The sequence below is a fragment of the Thrips palmi genome, unplaced genomic scaffold, assembly GCF_012932325.1.
Source record: "Thrips palmi isolate BJ-2018 unplaced genomic scaffold, TpBJ-2018v1 HiC_scaffold_4, whole genome shotgun sequence".
Classification (NCBI taxonomy): Eukaryota; Metazoa; Arthropoda; class Insecta; order Thysanoptera; family Thripidae; genus Thrips; species Thrips palmi.
The window spans coordinates 52,006-73,595 of record NW_023144631.1 but is presented as its reverse complement, the minus strand read 5'-3'; the positions used below and the strand labels follow the sequence as shown (position 1 = coordinate 73,595).

The window sequence follows — 21,590 nt, the reverse complement described above, 5'->3', positions numbered from 1 at the left end:
AGAGTATTTTGCACAGCAATAAAAAGTACTATTTCCTCAAAATCTATGTAAGATTTTGTTCGTTATACTGACTTAAAGTCAATTTTCAATTGACAAAGAGTCAATACGTAATTGACTTAACAAATAGTCAATAATTACTGACAACTAAGTCTTTGTAGTGAACAATATTGTACATGGTTACAATGGAAATACTACATATTATTGCTGCTTAAAAAACTACGTAAGCAAAGGACAAAAGTCAATAATGGAGAGAAAATAGTCAATACGAGTCTGAGAGTGCGCAAGGTTTTGAGAGTGCGATAATTTTGAGGCAAGAGAAGAGAGTGTAAAAGTCGGGTCACAGGTTTTGAGAGTGCATACCCCTCAGGCAAGAACACATTCTCTTTAATGCGATATTCCGACAAGGATCAAACATAAAAAGCGTGTTGATTTTTTTTAAAGACATAAAACAAATCACAAATCAATTTATTAAGAGGACACTTGATAGCATATGCTTTTGAAGTTAATTGCCTTCCACGCGGGAATAGATAGAGAAGTAAAAGTAGTTGCTCTGAACCTTTCTTACTTCAATTTGCCAAGACATAAATTGTGAAACATTACGAGGTATAGTCATACCCACACGTCCTGGGTGGACGTGAGTCTGAACAGAGCCTTGTTCGAGCTCGTAACTCTTTGTTTCATTGGAAATGCTTGGAGGAATTGGAGGAATTTCCAATGAAACAAAGATTTACGTTCGAGAAACGAACATCACATGAACTAAAGTACAGTAATACAGGTGAAATTGAAAACGGTGGTGTCTTGATTAAGTCCAGCGCGCTGCATCCCCGGAGTACGATATCACCTTGTAGAGAACAGCGACGATCCCAAAGAATAGGAGGGCCATGACGGAGTGGTAAGCGCGCAAGACCCACCCAAGTCTGTGAGGAGAGAGAAGACGACATTCTAATCATATCGCTATTGTAACCATCGCACTGTGGCGTCATGTATCGTAGCATGGCACAAGAGTGCGATGTAACAAAAAGAGCTCTTAGGAGTGTTATGAAAGTTTCAGTCCATTTTGATGCGTCCAAATAAAAAGGGGTACTTGGGTTCGATTGTGTTTTGAACCGAATTTTTTAAGTGTGCTCGTAATTCAAAGCCCGAGAATGCTTCGCACTACGGAGTACTTGTCTTTGCAAGGTTTCAAGAGCGTACATTACCTACGCAATCTGGCCGAGTTTTTCTCGACGTTGAACTCCTCCTTTAGAGTGTAAAGAAGCACTCCTCGCATTTGGTTCACCATGGTCGCGACCATCTGCTCCTCGCTGTCCCTTCCATTGTAAATCTCGAGGAAATCGAGAGTCTTGAGGTCTGAAGGATGAATCATCTCCTGCAATGTACGTTGGTTCTTCATGATGAACGTGAACTCCCTCATGAACGGGGCTATGCTTTGCATACCGATCGCGAGTTTCCGGTAGAGGCCCAGTGCCCTGCAACAATATAGATATACCTAAAAGGGTCTTTTTTTTATTTTTTAAGCGGTCTTGCTACCGCTTCTAGCTCTGCATTAGTGCTAGCGGCACATCGCCGATTCTTGAAATAAACTGCAAATCGTGATACCAAGGTGCCACTTGGCACACTTGTTCCTAAGACCCATTTGGTCGATTTGATCCATGTAACACTCAATTTTGTCCCTTAGGGTAGATTTTTTAGGGGGGGTGGGGGAAATTTAACGTTAAAATTGCGAACGGACCTCATTTTAGCTACAGACCCAAACTGGGTGTCGATTCCGAATGATTTTGACCCAAGGAATCCGAATATGATCCCGGAAATGCATTCCGACAACCGGAAGTCGGTCAAAATCCGCCATTTTTAATAAATGGCCGACTTCTTGCTGTTTAACGCTTTGAACGAAAACAGAGCCATGCGAGGTGTCTATACATATGTTTTCGAGGTCGGCGAGACCAATCGTGGTACCGGAAGTGACCTCAGGCAACCGGAAGTCACTCTAATCGACGTCACTAACACGCACAATGATGCACGGGGTGTCCATTCCTATGATTTTGAGAGCGGCAGGTCCAAACATGGCACCCTACGTGACGTGCGGCACCCGGTAGTGGAATCCAGTCCAGGTGCTACCAACACTGAAAATCTACCGGCGTGACTTCGTGCCGCTGCAGGGGCGTGAATAAAGTGTCACGTCTAAAGACGGCATGACAGAAAAGTCACGCCCAAAATCGGCGTGACTCAAATATTCACGCCAATTTTTGATGCGAATCTCTTGTCATGCCGAATTTTGGCATGACTTCATGCCGAATTTTGGCATGACTTCTCTCATAAAACGCGTTTTCAGTCACGCCAAATAAGGGCGTGACTCACATGTCACGCCGTTTATCGGCGTGAATTTCTTGTCACGCCAGTTTTTGGCGTGATTTTTTGTCACGCCATAATTTGGCCATGTGTCCGACCATTACGTTTTCAGTGAAGCATTATGAATGGGGAGAAACTGAGATAAGTAACGAACATTTGTGAAACCGTAGTAGTTACACACAGAAAAAACTCTACGAAGAACCGCTTTGTAATACGAAGAAAATGAAAGCATTGTAAAATCTACGAAGAAATGCTTCGTATTACGAAGCAAAATCCTTCGTAATACGAAGCACTTCTTCATAATACGAAGCATTTCTTCATAATACGAAGCAATTCTACAATGCGTTCATTTACTTTGTAGTTATGAAGCAAATGCTTCGTAGGCTTTTAAGAGTGCATAATTAAAATTTTATTTCAGGTCAATACTATTTCAAACATCTTGTGCACCGTTGTGTGCACCGTCGTTTCTGTCAAATTCTGGGTCCCTTCCATTTTACGGACTGCCGAAACACCATGGGAGCGAGATCCGACTCGAACTCCGGATTATTTAAGGGTCGGTAACCCGCAAAATGGCTGTTTTGGGGACTTGTTGAGTTGGTGGGACCGGCTAGTCAAAAATTCTACCCGTTAGGTTAATCGTGCAGAAAATAGAGCGCTCTTTCGAATGGCGTGTCGCACGAGGCTCTACGACGTCGGGTTTCGACGCTACGGGCTCTCAAAGTAGCTTAATTTCACTATTTTCACTCGAGATTTGAGCATATCAGCGCCGTTCGAAGTAGACTATCGGCGATTTCGCTCCGCTCTGGTTTAAATAGTGCCTACCCATTAGTCAACTCTCCCACAAAATGCCAGCTATCTCAGGCAACTTTAGAGGAACTGTGAACAATTGAAGTTTTGGGTCATTTTACCACTGCACTGAAAATCAAATAGTGATACATCTCACTCTGAGGGGTGAGACCGGGTGTATCACCGAAAAAAACGGTCGTAAACGCATGTATCGCCGAATAAAAGGTCGTACACAAATGTATCACCGAGAAAAAGGTCGTTCACAAATGTGAACTGAAAAAAGGGTAATACTTCCCCAGGAAATCAAGGGTCAATCTCGCTGATGTCTCACCTTTTTTTCGGTGATACACCTCTTGAAACGCTTTTAAAACATAGTGTATCAAGACATTTTTTACCGTGACTGATAAAATGGTTGCCCTTGAGACTGTCTTGAAGCTTCGGGACTTTCTCGTGGAGAAAATATTTTGACGTTGTGGGGTACCATTTAAACCAGAGAGGAGCGAAATCGCCACCGATGGTCTACTTCGAACGACGCTGATATGCTCAAATCTCGAGTGAAAATAGTGAAATTAAGCTTCTTTGAGAGCCCGTAGCGTCGAAACCTGACGTCATAGCCTCGTGCGACACGCCATTCGAAAGAGCGCTCTATTTTCTACAAGATAAACCTAGTGGGTAGATTTTTTGACCAGCCGGTCCCACCAACCCAACAAGTCCCAAACCCTAAACTAACAGACATTTTGGGGGTTTTCGACCCTTAAATAATCCGGAGTTCGAGTCGGATCTCGCTCCCATGGTGTTTCGGCAGTCCGTATAATTGAAGGAACCCAGAAAGAACCGACAATAACACAGTAGTATCATTAATTTGACAGAAACGACGGCGCACATAACAGTGCACAAGATGTTTGAAATAGTATTGACCTGAAATAAAATTTTAATTATGCACTCTTAAAAGCCTACGAAGCATTTGCTTCATAACTACAAAGTAAATGAACGCATTGTAGAATTGAATCGTCTTACAAAATTGTACATAAACATTTAGTGTGTATTACGAAGGATTTTGCTTCGTAATACGAAGCATTTCTTCGTAGATTTTACAATGCCTTCATTTTCTTCGTATTACAAAGCGGTTCTTCGTAGAGTTTTTCTGTGTGTAACTACTACGGTTTCACAAATGTTCGTTACTTACCTCAGTTTCTCCCCATTCATAATGCTTCACTGAAAACGTAATGGTCGGACACATGGCCAAATTATGGCGTGACAAAAAATCACGCCAAAAACTGGCGTGACAAGAAATTCACGCCGATAAACGGCGTGACATGTGAGTCACGCCCTTATTTGGCGTGACTGAAAACGCGTTTTATGAGAGAAGTCATGCCAAAATTCGGCATGAAGTCATGCCAAAATTCGGCATGAAGTCATGCCAAAATTCGGCATGACAAGAAATTCGCATCAAAAATTGGCGTGAATATTTGAGTCACGCCGATTTTGGGCGTGACTTTTCTGTCATGCCGTCTTTTGACGTGACACTTTATTCACGCCCCTGCAGCGGCACGAAGTCACGCCGGTAGATTTTCAGTGTTGGTAGCACCTGGACTGGATTCCACTACCGGGTGCCGCACGTCACGTAGGGTGCCATGTTTGGACCTGCCGCTCTCAAAATCATAGGAATGGACCCCCCGTGCATCATTGTGCGCGTTAGTGACGTCGATTAGAGTGACTTCCGGTTGCCTGAGGTCACTTCCGGTACCACGATTGGTCTCGCCGACCTCGAAAACATATGTATAGACACCTCGCATGGCTCTGTTTTCGTTCAAAGCGTTAAACAGCAAGAAGTCGGCCATTTATTAAAAATGGCGGATTTTGACCGACTTCCGGTTGTCGGAATGCATTTCCGGGATCATATTCGGATTCCTTGGGTCAAAATCATTCGGAATCGACACCCAGTTTGGGTCTGTAGCTAAAATGAGGTCCGTTCGCAATTTTAACGTTAAATTTCCCCCACCCCCCTAAAAAATCTACCCTAAGGGACAAGATTGAGTGTTACATGGATCAAATCGACCAAATGGGTCTTAGGAACAAGTGTGCCAAGTGGCACCTTGGTATCACAATTTGCAGTTTATTTTTGCCTACCGCTAGCACTACATCCGATCCCCCCATCCCATCCACCCATCCATCCGTTCCATCAGCGCGCTCGGAGGGGACTGCATGGTCGTGTTGGTCGTCTGTCGTCGTCCTCGCCTCCCGCCGCGCCGCCGCCTCCCCGCGCCAGTCCTCACTCCTCACAGCCACCCCCTCCCTCCTTGCCCCCTCTCTGCCCGGCCTCCCCGGCCGGTCACGGCAAGACCGCTTTGCTAAGCTTGCCTTGGCGGAACTTTTTAAGCGGTCTTGCTACCGCTTCTAGCTCTGCATCCGATCCCACTCATCCCATCCCATCCCATCCATCCATCCATCTATTCAGCGCGCTCGGAGGGGACTGCATGGTCGTGTTGGTTCCGTCGTCCGTCGTCGTCCTGCGCCGCCACGCCGCGCCGCCGCGCCAGTCCCCACTCCTCACAGCCACCCCCTCCCTCCTTGCCCCCTTTCTGCCCGGCCTCGCCTGCCAGGCCACGGCAAGACCGCTTTGGCCACGGCAAGACCGCTTTGCTAAGCTTGCCTTGGCGGAACTTTTTAGCAGATGATACGTTCACGTATCAGCGTGCTTGTACTCTCGTGCAGAGAGTACCGAGTTTCCGGCTAGCCAGGCAGGAGTTGCCTCGTTGCCTGACTAGCAAGCCTAGAAGAGGCCGAGCGCCTCGCTGGCAAGGCAGCGGCTGGCTGGCCTGCCTAGAAGATTATGAGCGGAGGGCCCGCAGCGTGCCGCGCCGTCGCGCCGCACCGTCGCGCCGCACCATGAATCGGGGCGCCTGCGGGGGCTCGGGTTGCGCGCGCGGCGTATAACCTCGACACCCAGTTATCTCTAGTACTCATGAAGTGCGTCCCTCGCGTTGCGCGTCGTCACGAGACTCTGCTAGCACGCATCGCGTAGCTGCCCCCCTCGCCCATTCCCTTGCCGAGACGCCACGTCCCGCCGCGCCCCGCCACACCCCGCAGCAGTCTACACACACACGCACTTGAGCCTTGAGTGCGTAGAACGCATAGTGCAGCGCCCCCCCGAACCCCTGCCCCTCTCGAGAAGCGGCGCGTCGGCAGTCGGCAGTGTGCGCCACTCTTGCTTATCTATCTTGAGGTCGGGTTCGGGTGGCGCGCCGGCCGGCCCCGCTTGGATGTGGCTGACACGCCGCGTGCCGCAAGCCGCCTTGCCCTAGTACCGAGCACAACTTTTACGGGTATTGAGTATTTATGTGATTAGCCACCAAATTGTGCATCCTCGCGTTGAAACGACGAAAATGATACCCAACACAAGTGGTATCGGCACGTTAGGACATTCAAAAGTTATACTAAGATTGACATTTCCATAAATTACCATGTGTAACAAATTTGTCTAAAAAAGAGTTCCGAGTGTTTACTCTTTGAAATAAATTGACAAAATGTCGCATTCATACATTGAAATAAACATTCTCATAAGTATCATCTGCTTTCACGTTAGCGTTAACGTTTTTTTTGTTTCGAAAAGCGCACATGGCAAGAAAAAGTATTATCAGTACATCAAACAAGTAAAGAAAACTGGGAAAAAGTACAACGAGGACAAATGAATGCTTGGCTCCGCGGGGGAATCCATGTGGACCTGAAAGTTTGTATCTCCAGCTGCTTTGTAAATGGGCAGGCTTACGAGTACACTCTTTAGCGTGTACTCTTCACACTAAATGTCATAAGACCTGCTGATACAATTTTGTCCCTGTCTGGCGACGCATTTTGTCAATTTTCCACAATTTTTCACTAGGCAATTTGTCCCGCCTGGCGGACACAAAATTGCATCACAATTGGATGTGCGTAAAACATCATCATTCATGCGACAATAAAAAGTCCAATGACATTAAGTGTGTGCTTATCGCTCCGCTTTTTCTTGCAGGGTGGCGTCTCGTCGTGCGGCATTCCGGTATGTTGCTTCTTTTCGTTTTACGTGGGTTACGCTGTCGTGTCCTGTGGGTAGTTTAACTCATCTTACCTCGGCTTTTGGCCAAGTGCTCGAGCCAGGAGGTCTACGACGAAAGCGAAGACGAGGTGGTGGTAGAAGTGAAGGAGCGCGTACAAGACGGGGCATGGCTCGTACCGCAAAGAGGGTGGTCGGAGAGACCCCGGATACGGTACTTTGTAATCGACGCCATGCTTGTGCTGCAGATGTGCGGCTTCGGAGAAGTTGAGTCCGAAGTCAGTTCCCACCGTTGCGTTAACCACGTCCACCTGTTCGTCGCTGAGAGAAACATGGAATCCTTACACTCTCTATTTCTTACACACTAAATGTCATGGGACTTTTTTTGTCCCATGAATGATGCAATTTTAAGCGCATCCGGTGGTGATGCAATTTAGTGTCCGCCAGGCGGGACAAATTGTCTGGTGAAAGTACAATTTGCAGCCGGCGTCGGACAAAATGTGTCTCCGGACTGCAACAAAATTGTATCAGCGTTGGATGTGCTATAAATTGCATAAATCGTGGGACAAAAAAGTCCCATGACATTTATATGATTTCCCCTTCCCCCGGACTTTTGGCCAGGGGGGGAGGAGCAAGGAATCTAGAAGTGATGGCCAGATCCAAGCAATGTGCGAGTATATCTTTGAAAAAAGGTCACGGACAACCCCAAGAACTTCAAATTTTCTCAGCTCGCTTCGCTCGCAAACAATTTAGGTTTACCAACCTTAATATCCCTAAGAACCACAAATTTTCTTAGCTCGCGGACAAACGCTGACCATCCCAGAAAGTCGTAAGAACCGCAAATTTTCTCAGTTCACTTCGTTTGCAAACAAATTACGCGTTTGCCACTCTAATAAGTCTTAAGAACCGCAAAATTGCTCAGCTCGCTCGCAAACAAATAACGTTTGCCACCCTATAAAGCCCCAAGAATCGCAAATTTTCTCAGCTCGCCTCGCTCGCACACGTTTACCGCCAAATAACTCTTAGAACCGCAAATTTTCTGAGCTCGCTTCGCTTGCAAACAATTAACATATGCCACCCCTTACATTCAAACGTACGTTAACAACTGAAAACCCCCCGATAGGTAGACAACCCTCATTGCAGACAAAAGTTCCCCCACCCCCTGACGCGAAGAGACGGCTACGTCCCTGCATAAGCCGGCTCAGCATCGAGGCCAAAGGTCTTCATGGGACTTTTTTTTGACCCACGACTTATACAATTTTGAGCACATCCGACGCTGATACAATTTTGTTCCCACCTGGTGACACATTTTGTCCGACGCCAGCTGCAAATTGTACTTTCACTTGACAATTGTCCCGCCTGGCGAACACAAGATTGCATCACCAACGGATGTGCTTAAAATTGCATATGTGCTTAAAATTGCATCATTCGTGGGACAAAAAAAGGCCGAAGACATTCACTGGTAGAACTGAAGCGTAGTAGAACTACGCTCGGCTTCAAGCGTAGTTCTCCATTTCGCCTCTTTCCCGCCTATCTAAATGCATGGGAGAGTTTCTTCTCTACGCTTGACTCTAAGCGTAAAGTCCTCAAGCGTAGTTGTATGCTTGAATGAAGCATACAACTACGCTCCAGTTTTACCAGTGTTTAGTGTGTTCCCCTCGCTAGTAGTACGGCTGATTCCTTCGTATTACGCATGATTCTTTATAATACGAAGTGTATTGTGTACGAGTGTCCTGAGCTCAGTTTGCTGAGAAGTTCGTAACATGATAGCACAATTTTTTCGTACGCTACTCCTAAGTTACTGCAAGATACTTGAGTGTTAAAAGAACACATCTGAATTTACAGAGCACCCGACAATACCTGAGCTGCAGGCCCAGGCCCTTGGACCAGGATGCCAAAACAATGAGCTTGGTAGCAACATCTACCGGGACGGAGTCGAGGGCCATGTCAAGGTTAACGTTCACGTAGCGCATCACGCCTTTGAGGTTGGCCACCACAATACCGGCCGCTCCGTTCAGGTTGTCGATCCACCCCGGCAATGGGTCACTGTGTGAGGTTACCACTGAAAACAGCAAAACAAACAAAATTACTGGAGGAAACTGCTATAAAACTCAGAAATGAGTACACAAATCGATGAAATGTGACGAAATTCTTGCGTTTCTTCTGCCTAACATCGCTGGAGCGTCCGATACATTCATTCTTTTTGAGATCTACTCGACTTTTTTTCGACGTTTAGAGTAAATTAGACCGCAAGCATGAAGGAGTTCACCCAGGGAATGATTTACTTGTTACAAAAAAAATTGCAGAAAAGAACATTTTCTCAGTCTGAGACTAACATTCTTGTTTCTGCTGCGCCTGCGCACTTTTGATCTCTTCGACCAATGACAAGCAGAGCGGGAACTGCTTCGAACGATAACCCGGTCCCTGATTGGCTGGGGCCTGCCATACCGAAGAAGAGCGGCGCGTCCATGGCTCTCTCTCAAACGCGTCGGAGCAGCAACTGCTCTCGTAGCACAGTGGTAAAGTGCCAGCCCTCCTGGATAGTAACCCGGGTTCGGTTCCCACCGAAGCGCCACAGTTTTCTCTGGCAAATTTATCACGTAGCCACCCAGAGAATGGACGGGAGTGTCAAGATTTCCGAAAAGGAGGGGGAGCAGTTTTTTTTTCGAATTTTTTTGGTGGGAGAGAAGGGGCACTGGCAAAAGATAAGGCTGGCGGAATCGAACCCGGGACCTGTGACTTTCCAACGTGGGCCTTAACCCCCAAGACTGCCGGACATGCCGAAACGTGCTGCCTCACGCACTGCAAAGCACTTGCTTCGAATCCTAGCAGAGGCAACTTGTTCCCGGCGTGAATGGCTGTCGACGAGGCGGGCGCGTGTTGCATTGAGGTTCACGATTGATGTAGTCACCATCGCCGCTCAAAACACGGGAAAAAAATTAGCGCGGTGCCGGGACTCGAAGCTGGTCCGCGGCTCGAGGCTTGCCGTGGAACGCGGCCTGAGCATCTCGGACACAGTGGTATCAATAGGGTACTTTCGTAGAATCCTGAACCGGAAGCAAGCAAACCAGCAGACGCCAAATTGGCCGGAAACTAACCTCCCTTCGGATCCAAAACTATAGCCGAGCTGTACAAATATTGCTCGCGAAACACATAAGTACTGCAAACAAGTATCAAACGACTGTTTATGTTCAAGTGTGGCCGATACCTTTGACGAACGTCTCTTTCCCATGTCAAGTTTGGATCTACTTCCGCCAACATGGCGTCTGTGTGCTCCCGGTTCAGGGATCTACGAAAGTACCCTATTTGGAGGCTCGACACCATTTAAAAAATGAACCATCCAGCTGAGAGTCGAACCCGGATCCTTCGGAGTCAAGCGCGGGCGCCGTATCCATTGCTCTATGGAACGGGTTGACAGCTTGGCACGCAAAGGCGGCACTTCTTTGGAGTTGAGTGGCGGGGAGTGCCTACATCGCGAAACTAATAAAGCCGCGCGCCCAGTCACTTTCCTTCGTCGTTCCACCTTCGTGGCGAAGTGGGCAAGGCTACTGCACCCCACGTCAGAGGTTCCGAGTTCGAACCTTGCCGCCACATGCAAGCGTTTTGTGTCAGTTCTCTCGAAACCTGAGCAAACATTTGTCTCATCCATGAGACAAAAGGCGTGAGAAAAATGCTCAATTTGAGAATAAAATGTTTGATTCGAATCAAATATCATCAAAAGTCAGGTGAGACAAAATCAAGCATCGATGCAAGTTAATCGTTCCCTGGGTGTTAAGATAAATCAAAATGGACGGAATTCTCGTCCGGAGACCTTAAAATCACCGGTTCACTGAAAAACAATTAATTTTGATGAAAGTGCAAAAATATTTAACCAGCCCCTTGCCGTCTACACTACACTCTACACACTAAATGTCATGGGACTTTTTTTGTCCCACGATTTATGCAATTTTAAGCACATCCGACGCTGATACAATTTTGTTGCCATCTGGAGACACATTTTGTCCGACGCCTGCCGCAAATTGTACTTTCACTAGACAATTTGTCCCGCCTGGCGGCCACAAAATTGCATCACCACCGGATGTGCATAAAATTTCTTCATTCATGGGACAAAAAAAGTCCCATGAGTGTGTAGGGGCATAGCTGGGCATAGCTTTGGTAGACAGTTTATCAAAAACGATGCGGAAGTGTAGTGTACGGCACATCTTTTGGTGATGCTACGGAAATTGGTGAAATGCCTCACTCTCTGAAATTCAGTGGAATAAATAGAGATGGCCTCAGTAAATACACGCACAACTGATCCAAATTCAGGCGTGCGTGTATTTACTGAGCCATCCCCGAATAAATACACAACATTCAGTGGAATAAATAAACACGAAAGTAAAACGGGGCGCAAAAGAAAATGACTACACCTTCAGCCATAATCCCTGCAGAAGTCACGTACCAATGGATGGCCTGACGATGATGATTGGAAGATCCCGAGATGCTTCTTGCACGAGATGCTCAGCCAGACCCTTCGTAAACGTGTACGTGTTCGGCTGGGGACCACGCAACCTGAGCGGTGCCAGAAGTGTGAGTAAACGAGTCTCGCTCGAAACGTAAGTACTTGAGAACTTGCCCAAGCACGGGGCATGAAGTGAGTGCCTAAATGACATACACTGTTGACACTCTCATCCCAGGAACGTGACATCACGTTGAAAGGAATGTGACAAAATGTCACGTTCTTTTGGACGTGAATCAGCTAGCTTATTCGCGTAGAAACGAACGTGATACAATGCTCAAAAGAACGTGGCAGTTTGTCACATGCCTTTCAACGTGATGTCACGTTCCTGGGATGAGAGTGGAGTGTGTGCTTGTTTTGATACGCAGGCGCGTACACTCTCAGCGTCTTAATGACTTTATCGTCAGTAACCAGACACTATAGCCTACGGTATTTTCTTTGTCGTCACTAAAGTGTCCGAATGTAAAGCAACTACCTTAGGTATCAGATTTTCGTTGCAAGCTATGGAATTCAGCCTAACAAACATAGTTCATAACCTTCAAGTCCTTTCCCGTGCATTTAAAACTGAGATGCTCCGTTAACTTTGATTAGCCATGCGGTGATCACGCCACAGATATTTTAGAACACAATAGATTTTCGTACACGTAGTTTTTCGTGCATATAGCGTTGCACGAAATGGGGCATACGCATTGAAACGCACACGGTGAAAACGGTTCTTGGTTTTCCCAGGAACTCCCTGGAAAGCGCCTATGCTTCTACCATAGGCTTTCTGGGAAAACCAGGTAACGTTTTTACCGTGCCAAAATTCGTGCGTAGTATGATAACGTTTATTTGTTCCGCAGCACCATTTGCGATGTTACGCGCGAATAGGGTACTCTCGTAGATCCTGAACCGGAAGCAAGCAGACGCCATATTGGCCGGAAACTAACCTCTCTTCGGATCTAAAACTAAAGCGGAGCTGTACAAATGTTGCTCGCGAGACACATATGCACTGCATATAAGTATAAAACAACTGATAATACAAGTGTGGCCGATACGTTTGACTGTCGTCTCGTTCCTATGTCAAGTTGATCTACTTCCGCCAACATGGCGTCTGTGTGCTTCCGGTTCAGGATCTACGAAAGTACCCTATTGGTGCAGTTTACGCCTGCGCTCAAATTTGTGCAAACCTAAGCATATACTCAGTAATTTAGTGTGTGGTCCCCTGGTCTTACTTTGGTCCTAGGAAGTCGATGGCTTTTTGGTCTTTGGCGGGCAGCTCAGCAAGTTGAAGAGCTCTCCTCCAGTCCAGAGTATTCGAGTACACGTGCTCTTCGATGGGGTTCTGGTTGGTGTATGAGTAGGCCGTCGAAACGTGGACCAGGACCTGTAAATGGTGATTGTCTATGAGACGCAAAACCTCTTATTCGACAGTTGTTTTTTAGAAGGACAAAAGCAGTAGTTGCTCAGACCGATCGGAACGGGTTGGATGAGGAAATCTAGCCGAGGGGTGAATCACTCAGCGTTGTGGTGTACACATGAGTACATGAGTACGCGTGAGTACACCTCCCTTTACTCATATAAATTTTACATTTGTAAACAATTTGAGGCTTAATTTAGCGTTTAAAATGACAAATTGGTCGAAAAACTAGTAAATTTCACCCTTTTTAACCTTGTGAGTACACTGAGTACGGGCAAATTTGTACTCATGAGTACACTAGTGATTCACCCCTCGAATCTAGCCCTAGCGACCATTTTTATGATTGTTGGTCCTGATCATACTGATCTCGCAAAGGTGGTTATGGTCGATAGTCGATCGTGACAACTGAAAATTCGTCTGGTGACAGCCTATTGACGACCATTCTACACTCTCATCCCATTTTATCAATATTCATTGACGTTTGTAGGTACGCACAAGAGTTTTGTTGAGAATTTGTGAAGACGAAATTGATAATATTGTTTGTAGAACAAACAAGAATGTTAAGCGCACAAACGCCAATACGTTACTAAACAAACACTCAGTACGAGTCTGAGAGTGTACTACACACATTGCAATGTCCTTAACGAGCACAGCATGAATTTTTTAGATTTGATTTTTGAGTTTGTGTGGGTTGTAGGGTTACTGCCACGCTTCACTGACTTGGAAATTTACTATGTAAAAACTCAATGCGGTCCCAAGTTTCTTTTTTTCCCCACGCTACTTTTGAAGAAAGGGCATCAAAAGTTACCCTGCTCCAGATTTTGTTTTGTCAATGAACTTGATACTTTGTTCGAACTATTACATCTGATTAAAACTCAGCTAAGCAAAAATAATATAGGCGCTAAACTTCTGCTTTTCGAAGATGCCAAAAATAACCACCACATTTGCTAAAGACCGCTGAAACTGCTAAAACCGCAACAGGAAACCTATTTTAAAGTCAAGGCTCTCAGAAAAAGGTCACTCTCAGACTCGTTTTTGACTTTGAGTTGAGTTCATGGAATTGACAATCTGGCAATAGTACATCTGATTTTGATTTTTTGTGCAACAATACTATGTACTTTTCAGTTTTGCTCCTAATATCTGCATTTGTGTTAGTACTTATTGACAAAGAAGAATTCCGAAATAATTTTATGCAGTAAATTGTTTGTATCTAAGATGAAAGTACTAAATATTATAGTTGACACAAGGCTTTAGTGCCCGGTTACAGACGAGTCAATAAGAGTAGGAGAGTGTGGGCGAGTAAACCAGAGGTTTTCTGACCCAGATAAGGGAACCGAAAAAGGCCTTGCCGACAGGGCAACTGTAATTGCCAGGCCAAGTTTGGCGGAAGGGGCAGAGGGGCACTTGGAGGACGGCACCCTACAGTGCACATTGTGCGCATGAAAACTAGGCGCACTGCCCGCACTTGGCTTCCTTGCCCCGTCGCAACCCAAATTGACCGCAAGTAGCGAATACAGAATCTAGTGGTGGAAACCTCTTGCATTCCCACTCTCGACCATAAGAAACAAGTAGCTTTTAAACTGACGAAGTCTGCACTTCCAAAACAACTGGAATGACTTAAACTACACACTAAATGTCATGGGACTTTTTTTGTCCCACGGTTTATGCAATTTTAAGCACATCCGACGCTGATACAATTTTGTTCCCGTCTGGTGACACATTTTGTCCGGCGCCAGCTGCAACTTGTACTTTCACTAGACAATTTGTCCCGCCTGGCGGACACAAAATTGCATCACCACCGGATGTGCTTAAAATTGCATAAACAGTGGGACAAAAAAAGTCCCATGACATTTAGTGTGTAGTATTACTTTCAGTTGGTTCGACTAAATCGTACTTGGTTAGCTGGTTTTCAGCCAAATTTCAGTCAAAAAGAACCGAATTAGGCGGATTCAAGTGCAAATTCAAGTGTGAGACAGCCGCTCACTCTATGTAGCAGTTGGTTCGCCTGAATCGTACTTGTTGAATCGTGTTCGTTGAATGGTACTTAGTAAGTTGGTTTTTCAGCCAAATATCAACCAGCGCGAACCGAAGTTGTCGGAAGGGCAAGCTACAAATTCAAGGGTGAGACAGTCAGCGTGAACTACCATGCCACACGCTTACACACTAAATGTCATGGGACTTTTTTTGTCCCATGAATGATGCAATTTTAAGCACATCCGGTGGTGATGCAATTTTGTGGCCGCCAGGCGGGACAAATTGTCTAGTGAAAGTACAATTTGCGGCAGGCGTCGGACAAAATGTGTCTCCAGATGGCAACAAAATTGTATCAGCGTCGGATGTGCTTAAAATTGCATAAATCGTGGGACAAAAAAAGTCCCATGACATTTAGTGTGTACAAGTGTTGAGCCATACGTTCTTCGCAAATGAAGCCTAAGGTGTATGTATACCTTGAGCCTGGGCATGTCCCGGGCAAGCTGCACGATGTCCTTGGTGCTCTGCAGGTTGGTGCGCAGGGCCTTCTGGAGCGGGTCGTCGAAGCGCACCGAGGCCGCCACGTGGAACACGACGGACACCTCGGCGCACAGCAGCTGCCGGTCCGCGTCGGAGAGGCCTAGCGACGGCGCCTCGATGTCGCCGGGCACCGTGCGCACCTTGGACAGGGCGGCCGGCTGCTCCGCGCGGAGACGGTCGAACAGCTGCGGCAAGCAAGACTGTCTACTTGGTACACACTTACAAAGGCATGCTTTGCGAGTGCACACTTACAAAGGCATGCTTGGCAAGTGCACACTTACAAACGCATGCTTGGCAAGTGCACACTTACAAACGCATGCTTGGCAAGTGCACACCCACAAAAGCATGTTTTGCGTAGCATAACTCCATGCTTGCTGAGCATAGGCATTTGTAAGTGTGTACTTGCCAAGCATGCGTTTGTAACTGTGTACAAAGTACACAGTTACGTTTGTAGAGTAATTGTTTTACGTTGCACGGTGGACCAGAAGATCGGTTGAGGGGGCGAGAACTCTGGACGCGTTTTGAGCTCCAGAGTCGCTAAACAGGACACGAACCACTCCTGTGACCCCACTAATGGATTCCTCGTTCGTAGAGCAATCCATTTAGTGGGGTCACACCCTCGGCCCGAGTCCTGTTTGGCGACTCTGGAGCTCAAAACGCGTCCAGCGTTTCGGCCGCCTGCGCCTGTCTTCTGGCCCACTGTACTGCGGCAAGCAAGCAGCGCACTTTCAAATGAAAGTCTGCACCGACATTTCATAGTGGAGCTTTTCTCCACGACCCATGAACCAGAAGCGAGGGGGCAACCACATTGGATGTTTGGAGACACAAGATTTTTTAAAACTAAAGATTTCATCGGATTTCGCGCGAGATTTTAACCGATATTACGCCCAAAATTTGCTTGTTTTGGTCCTTTTGGGGGGCAATATTTCAGATTTCTAGCGCTCAAGGGGACACAAGATTTCTAGAGAGGTTGCCCTCTCGACCAGAAGTTTTGACTCCAGACTTCTGTCACGCCGATTTTGGGCGTGACACGTTGCAGTTCCATAATTTGGCCATTGTACCGGAACGTCCAGCAGCACACCGAGCCTGTCCTTCGGGTCCACGCCCTTCTTGGAGCGCATCAACAGGTAGATGGGGCCGATGTCGGGGCAGCTCCGCAGCAACAACTCGATCAGGACTCTGCCCAAGAAGCCTGAGCCACCCGTGATGAACACGCTGCGTCCTGCGTACCTGTGCAATATGTAGACCCGTTTAGATGCAAAAATTATGGACGAAAATAGTAAAAATTCAGAGGTGATAAGTAATAACTTTACACTCTTTACTTTTTGCCTTTTGTTGAAGATTATTTTACACAGCAATAAAAAGTACTATTTCCTCAATATCTATGTAAGATTTCGTACGTTATATTGACTTAAAGTCAATTTGCTATTGACAAAGAGTCAATACGCAATTGACTTTTAAAAAAGTCAATAATTGATGACAATTTGTTCTTTATAGTGAACAATATTGTACATGGTTACAAAGAAAATACTACATATTATTGCTGTTAACCACGTAAGCAAAGGACAAAAAGTCAATAATGGCGAGAAAAAAGTCAATACGAGTCTGAGTGTGTAGCCACCCTTGTGCTAGTGCCACGAAAATTCTCACCGTGGTTCGGCTAATATGATGTTTCTCTAAATTTTGTCAATTATTGTGACCATCAGGTACCATGGGTACAAGCCAACTAAGTTAGGGAGCCAGAAACATCTTGCTCTGGTTTGCTAAATGATGCTCACCACTCCGCCACACTGGGGCGGCTCGCCCTCTCGTTGGCGTGCCAGTCGCGCGCCTGCAGGATCCCATCCCGCACCGCGTGCAGGCGCTCCCTCTTGGTGCAGTCCATCTGGGGGCAGAATTCGAATTGGCAAATCGACTGCACTATCACTCCAGAAGCGTGACAAAACGTAGAAAAGAGCGTCAGGCCCCTTTGAGCATCCACTCTCAGACCCACATGGACTTTTTTCTCTCTTGCTTATTGCGTTTTTTGAGCAAACGTAAAATGTACTATTTTCTTCTTAACTATGCACAATTTTGATCGTAATAAAGATAAAATTGTCAATGGATCATGTAGAAATTGAAACGTACATTGCAAATAATAAAAAGTCCGGTTTAATGGACTAAGTACATTATACAATGAACAAAATAGTGCATAGATAAAAAGAAAATAGTACATATTACGTTTGCACAAAAACCTTTATGGCAAGAGATAAAAAGTCAATAAGAGTCTGAGCGTGTTGTGTCACGCTCATTTGAACGTGGACGAGCTGATTTGTGGTTGGTTCACATCCAAACGGGCGTGGCACTCTGCCGAGTGCACGTTCGTTCGAACGCGGAATGTGTCACGTTCGTTTGCACTGCAAGGAAAAGTGTGACTGGTACAACAGAAGTACAACAAAAACTGTTCAATAGAAGGCGTGGACCGCACAGCACTCGTCACGCCGGTTCCATTGTACTTTGTACAACAGTCGTTGTACTTTGTACTAGTACAATAAATTCCTGATAAAAAGAATTGCCAGGATTTTGTGTACTTTTGTTTTGGTTTTTTCTTGCGGTGTGGATGCCGCTGTACTTTTCAACAACTTTTGGGTTGTTCTTCAGGAAACGATAAGTAAGTATGCTTAAGCGCAGCCCGAAGCCTCAGTAAAATCCACCATGCAGCACACAAGTTACCTCTTCTATTCCGTGGCGGCGCTTGATTCTAGACTGTCACTTGCCTGACCTAGACTCTTTTCGCGCGACGCGCCGAGAAGGTCCGATGGAAATGAAAGGCCAGTCGGGGCCTTGCACAGTCGGTGCATAAAACAGTGGGGTGGGGTGCCACTAATTGTCTAGTTCAAAGTATACGGCTTCGTCTAACAAATGAATTGACTGACAAAGACTTCACCGAAAACATGTGCACTCTCAGCACGTTGCAGACTTTTATCTCGATTTGTATATGCAAGAAGTTTGTGCAACCGTAGTACGTACTTTTCGTTTCTTAAACAACTACTTAGGAACTATTAAATAGTGTAGGTACTGGCAATCTGTTTCAGTAAATAATTTTACGACGGAAAGTAGTGGGATTGTCTAGCAGCGGAACCCAACTCCAGAAATGAAAATACATTTAGACGCGTGTGGACTTTATTATTCACAGTCTACTGAACAGGAAGTGTGCAAAGAATTCGCAATACAATTATGACGATGAGGCATTATAAACGATGAGGCGTCTCGTGTACACTGTGGGAAAAAATCACAGTAAATCCTGTAGTGATTAGTACAGCTGTTACTGTGGTTCAAAGTACACGATTTACTGGACTTTTTTACAGGGTCTACTGTACTTTGTGCGGGATTTACTCTACCACGGGAGTGGAGTGCGGAATATCATGTACCAGGTACAGTACTGTAGCCAGGCACAGTAAATCCCGTGTTCTAAAGTACAGTAAATCCCGGCAAAAAAATTGACGGCATTCTGTGTTTTTTTCTCACTATAAAGTTGGTAATAACCGAGCTTAATAAGTAAATGTGAACGCCGGGCGTACTGTTCGAACTGGTGGAGCATCGAGCAGCCTGTCACGACAGGACCCGGTGTGGCGTACATCTACACTCTAACTCGTGCTAAGATTTTGTTTAATAACGCATTGACGTTTATGCACATCAATAAGCTTACTAACATTTTTATTTGTTCTACAAACTGTATTATCAATTTCGTCTTAGCAAATTCTTATCAACACGCTATTAATGCGCACAAACTTCAATAAATATTGATAAAATGTCGATTGAAGGATGAGAGTGTACCTTGTGATTGTTTCCTCTCTGGTGTGCTGAAGCTACGAGAACCCAGATGACCACCAACTTTAACGTTTTTAGCATAGGCACCACCTCTTTTGATATATGAACGTAACAGAACTAAGCGTTAAATTGTGATCATGAACCAATTTTTTCCTCTTTCGGGTGTCCGGTCGGGGAATCAGTGCGCATGTTCGTTCACTTCACATCCGACCATAGGTTCAAGTCCCTGAGAAAGAAACTTCGACTAAAAGTAATCCCTCCGTTCAGAGATTGAGGGCATTTATTTTTATTTCAGGATGGTTGCTTGCAGATGATGCTTGCGGGACCCAGCCGGGTCGGGAAACCGCCGTCGCCGTCCCGGCGGGCGTCGTTGGTGTGGGTGTGGTTCGTGGCTTCCTGGTTGTGTGACCTGGACACACAAATAAAAGATGTCCTCAAGTTAATGATCATGCACCGAAATTGCAAATAAAGGATTTTGGTAATTCGATGATGACAGAGAAAACAGCATCAATCAATGTCCCGGGACCAAAGTCTAAAGTCTTGCGTAAAGAAACTTTCGCGAATACAGTAATACGCAGAATACTATTTAAACATAAATTACAGCCATTTTTATTATTTCTTGATTTTAAGCCTTTCCTTTTGAACCCCGAGAAGAAAATCCAAAAGAGATCCGTGGAGGGGAACATATGGAGGTGCAATTGTACCCCCTTTAAACTTATTTTCTAAATGACACACACTCGGTGGACACATTAAGTACCGCCTTCTTCATGTGGGTTGAAGGGTGTGTAACTCATAAGTACACTCTCTTCAGCGTGTACTCACGAGTATACACTCCCACGAACGTGTACTCAGCTGCATGTATTGTACCGACCTAAGCACACTCTGGCTGCAGTGTACTCAGCTAAGCACACTCTCGTTAGAGTGTACTTAGCTGAGCACACACCGAACAGAGTGTACTGAGCACACTGTAGAGTTTGCAGAGCGTGCGTGCAAAGCAATGCACTTAAAGCTTCGAGTATTGTTTTGTGGCGTCGATTTTTTTCAAGTGCAGATTTTTTTTCGTTGAGTTGCGTCAGATAATGGTACAAGCGTACTAACAAGACGTTTATCTTTTTTTTTTTCAGTATCAATAAATGTGTGTCGACAATAAGTTCAATCAAGCCACTCTCATTCCAGGAACGTGACATCACGTTGAAACGAACGGGACAAAATGTCACGTTCGTTTGAGCATTGTGTCACGTTCGTTGGAATGTGAACAAGCTGATTTTTGGCCGATACACACCCAAACGAACGGGACATTTATTCAGATTCGTTTGAACGTGATGCCACGTTCCTGGAATGAGAGTGACTCTTGGCGGCGACGTGCTGCTTCACCTCGACGACACGCACGTGAACACGCGTTTCAATTTCCAGCAGCTGGTCGAACACACTCTCAATACTTGTTGCAACTTCATGAAGATCATCATGGATGTCATCTCGTGGGCGTCTCAACAATGTCATCAACAGGTTTCATGACTTTCATCTCAGAAAAACTACCCTTGAAAATGTTCAGTGATGACCAAAATTTTCACAGTGCAAGGGCGTTCGACCGCTTTTTAACAGGGGCGCGCAGCGAGACCCCTTCCTGATTCTGCGCTGGTGGCTTTATCGCTTTTTAATTGGTGGGAACCGCAGCAGACTGATTCCGAGAGTCGTTTTCGTCGCTCTGTCTCTCTCGCACTCGACAGGCGTCCCGCATAGGTGCGAGAAAGACAGAGCGACGAAAACGACTCTCGGAATCAGTCCACGAGGCGCCGTGAATAGGGTAAAAGGAAGAGGTGGCTTGCATCAAGAGAGCCTTGGTCGATCACGCACGCCAACATATCTGATGAGGGGTCGGCGGCGCTGCCGCCTCACGGTTCGGCTCAGGGATTCACGTCCCAGGTTCGGCGGTGGCGTGAGTGAGCGGTCTGCACGTTTCCTCAAAGATTCAGATTCAAGGTCAATAGGTAACTCACGAGGCAACTTTTTCCAAGTCCCATGTACTTCGTATCAAATGAAACGACAATGCTCGGTTGCCTCAGCAAACGGAGCTGACAAGGGAACATAATCAGGGGGTACACTCAGATTCCAGCCAAACTATTTTTTTCGGAAGAGTAACATATAAGATTAAGAAAGCACCTCAAAGTTGGTGCCAAGATATATATCTACACCCTTTCCCAATTTTT

The 21,590-nt window shown here is 46.0% G+C and overlaps 1 protein-coding gene across 4 annotated transcripts; it reads right to left on the bottom strand.

The window, feature by feature from the left end:
- Positions 1-367: 367 nt before the first annotated feature.
- Positions 368-19,622, bottom strand: LOC117650033 (putative fatty acyl-CoA reductase CG5065). 4 transcript variants are annotated; one of them, XM_034393292.1, is made up of 10 exons: positions 19,390-19,608; positions 17,352-17,458; positions 16,635-16,803; positions 15,510-15,758; positions 12,878-13,029; positions 11,607-11,716; positions 9,026-9,227; positions 7,241-7,486; positions 1,204-1,469; positions 368-917 (listed from the first exon to the last, which is right to left on the bottom strand). In XM_034393292.1, exons 1-10 carry the CDS (start codon positions 19,462-19,464, stop codon positions 838-840), a joined length of 1,656 nt encoding a protein of 551 aa, XP_034249183.1. In that variant the 5' UTR covers positions 19,465-19,608; the 3' UTR covers positions 368-837. The 4 variants fall into 4 exon arrangements, with proteins under 4 accessions (XP_034249183.1, XP_034249181.1, XP_034249184.1 ...); XM_034393290.1 differs by having other exon boundaries at positions 439-917; positions 1,200-1,469; positions 19,390-19,594; XM_034393293.1 differs by lacking the exon at positions 19,390-19,608 and adding an exon at positions 18,286-18,465 and having other exon boundaries at positions 776-917; positions 1,200-1,469.
- Positions 19,623-21,590: the final 1,968 nt, after the last annotated feature.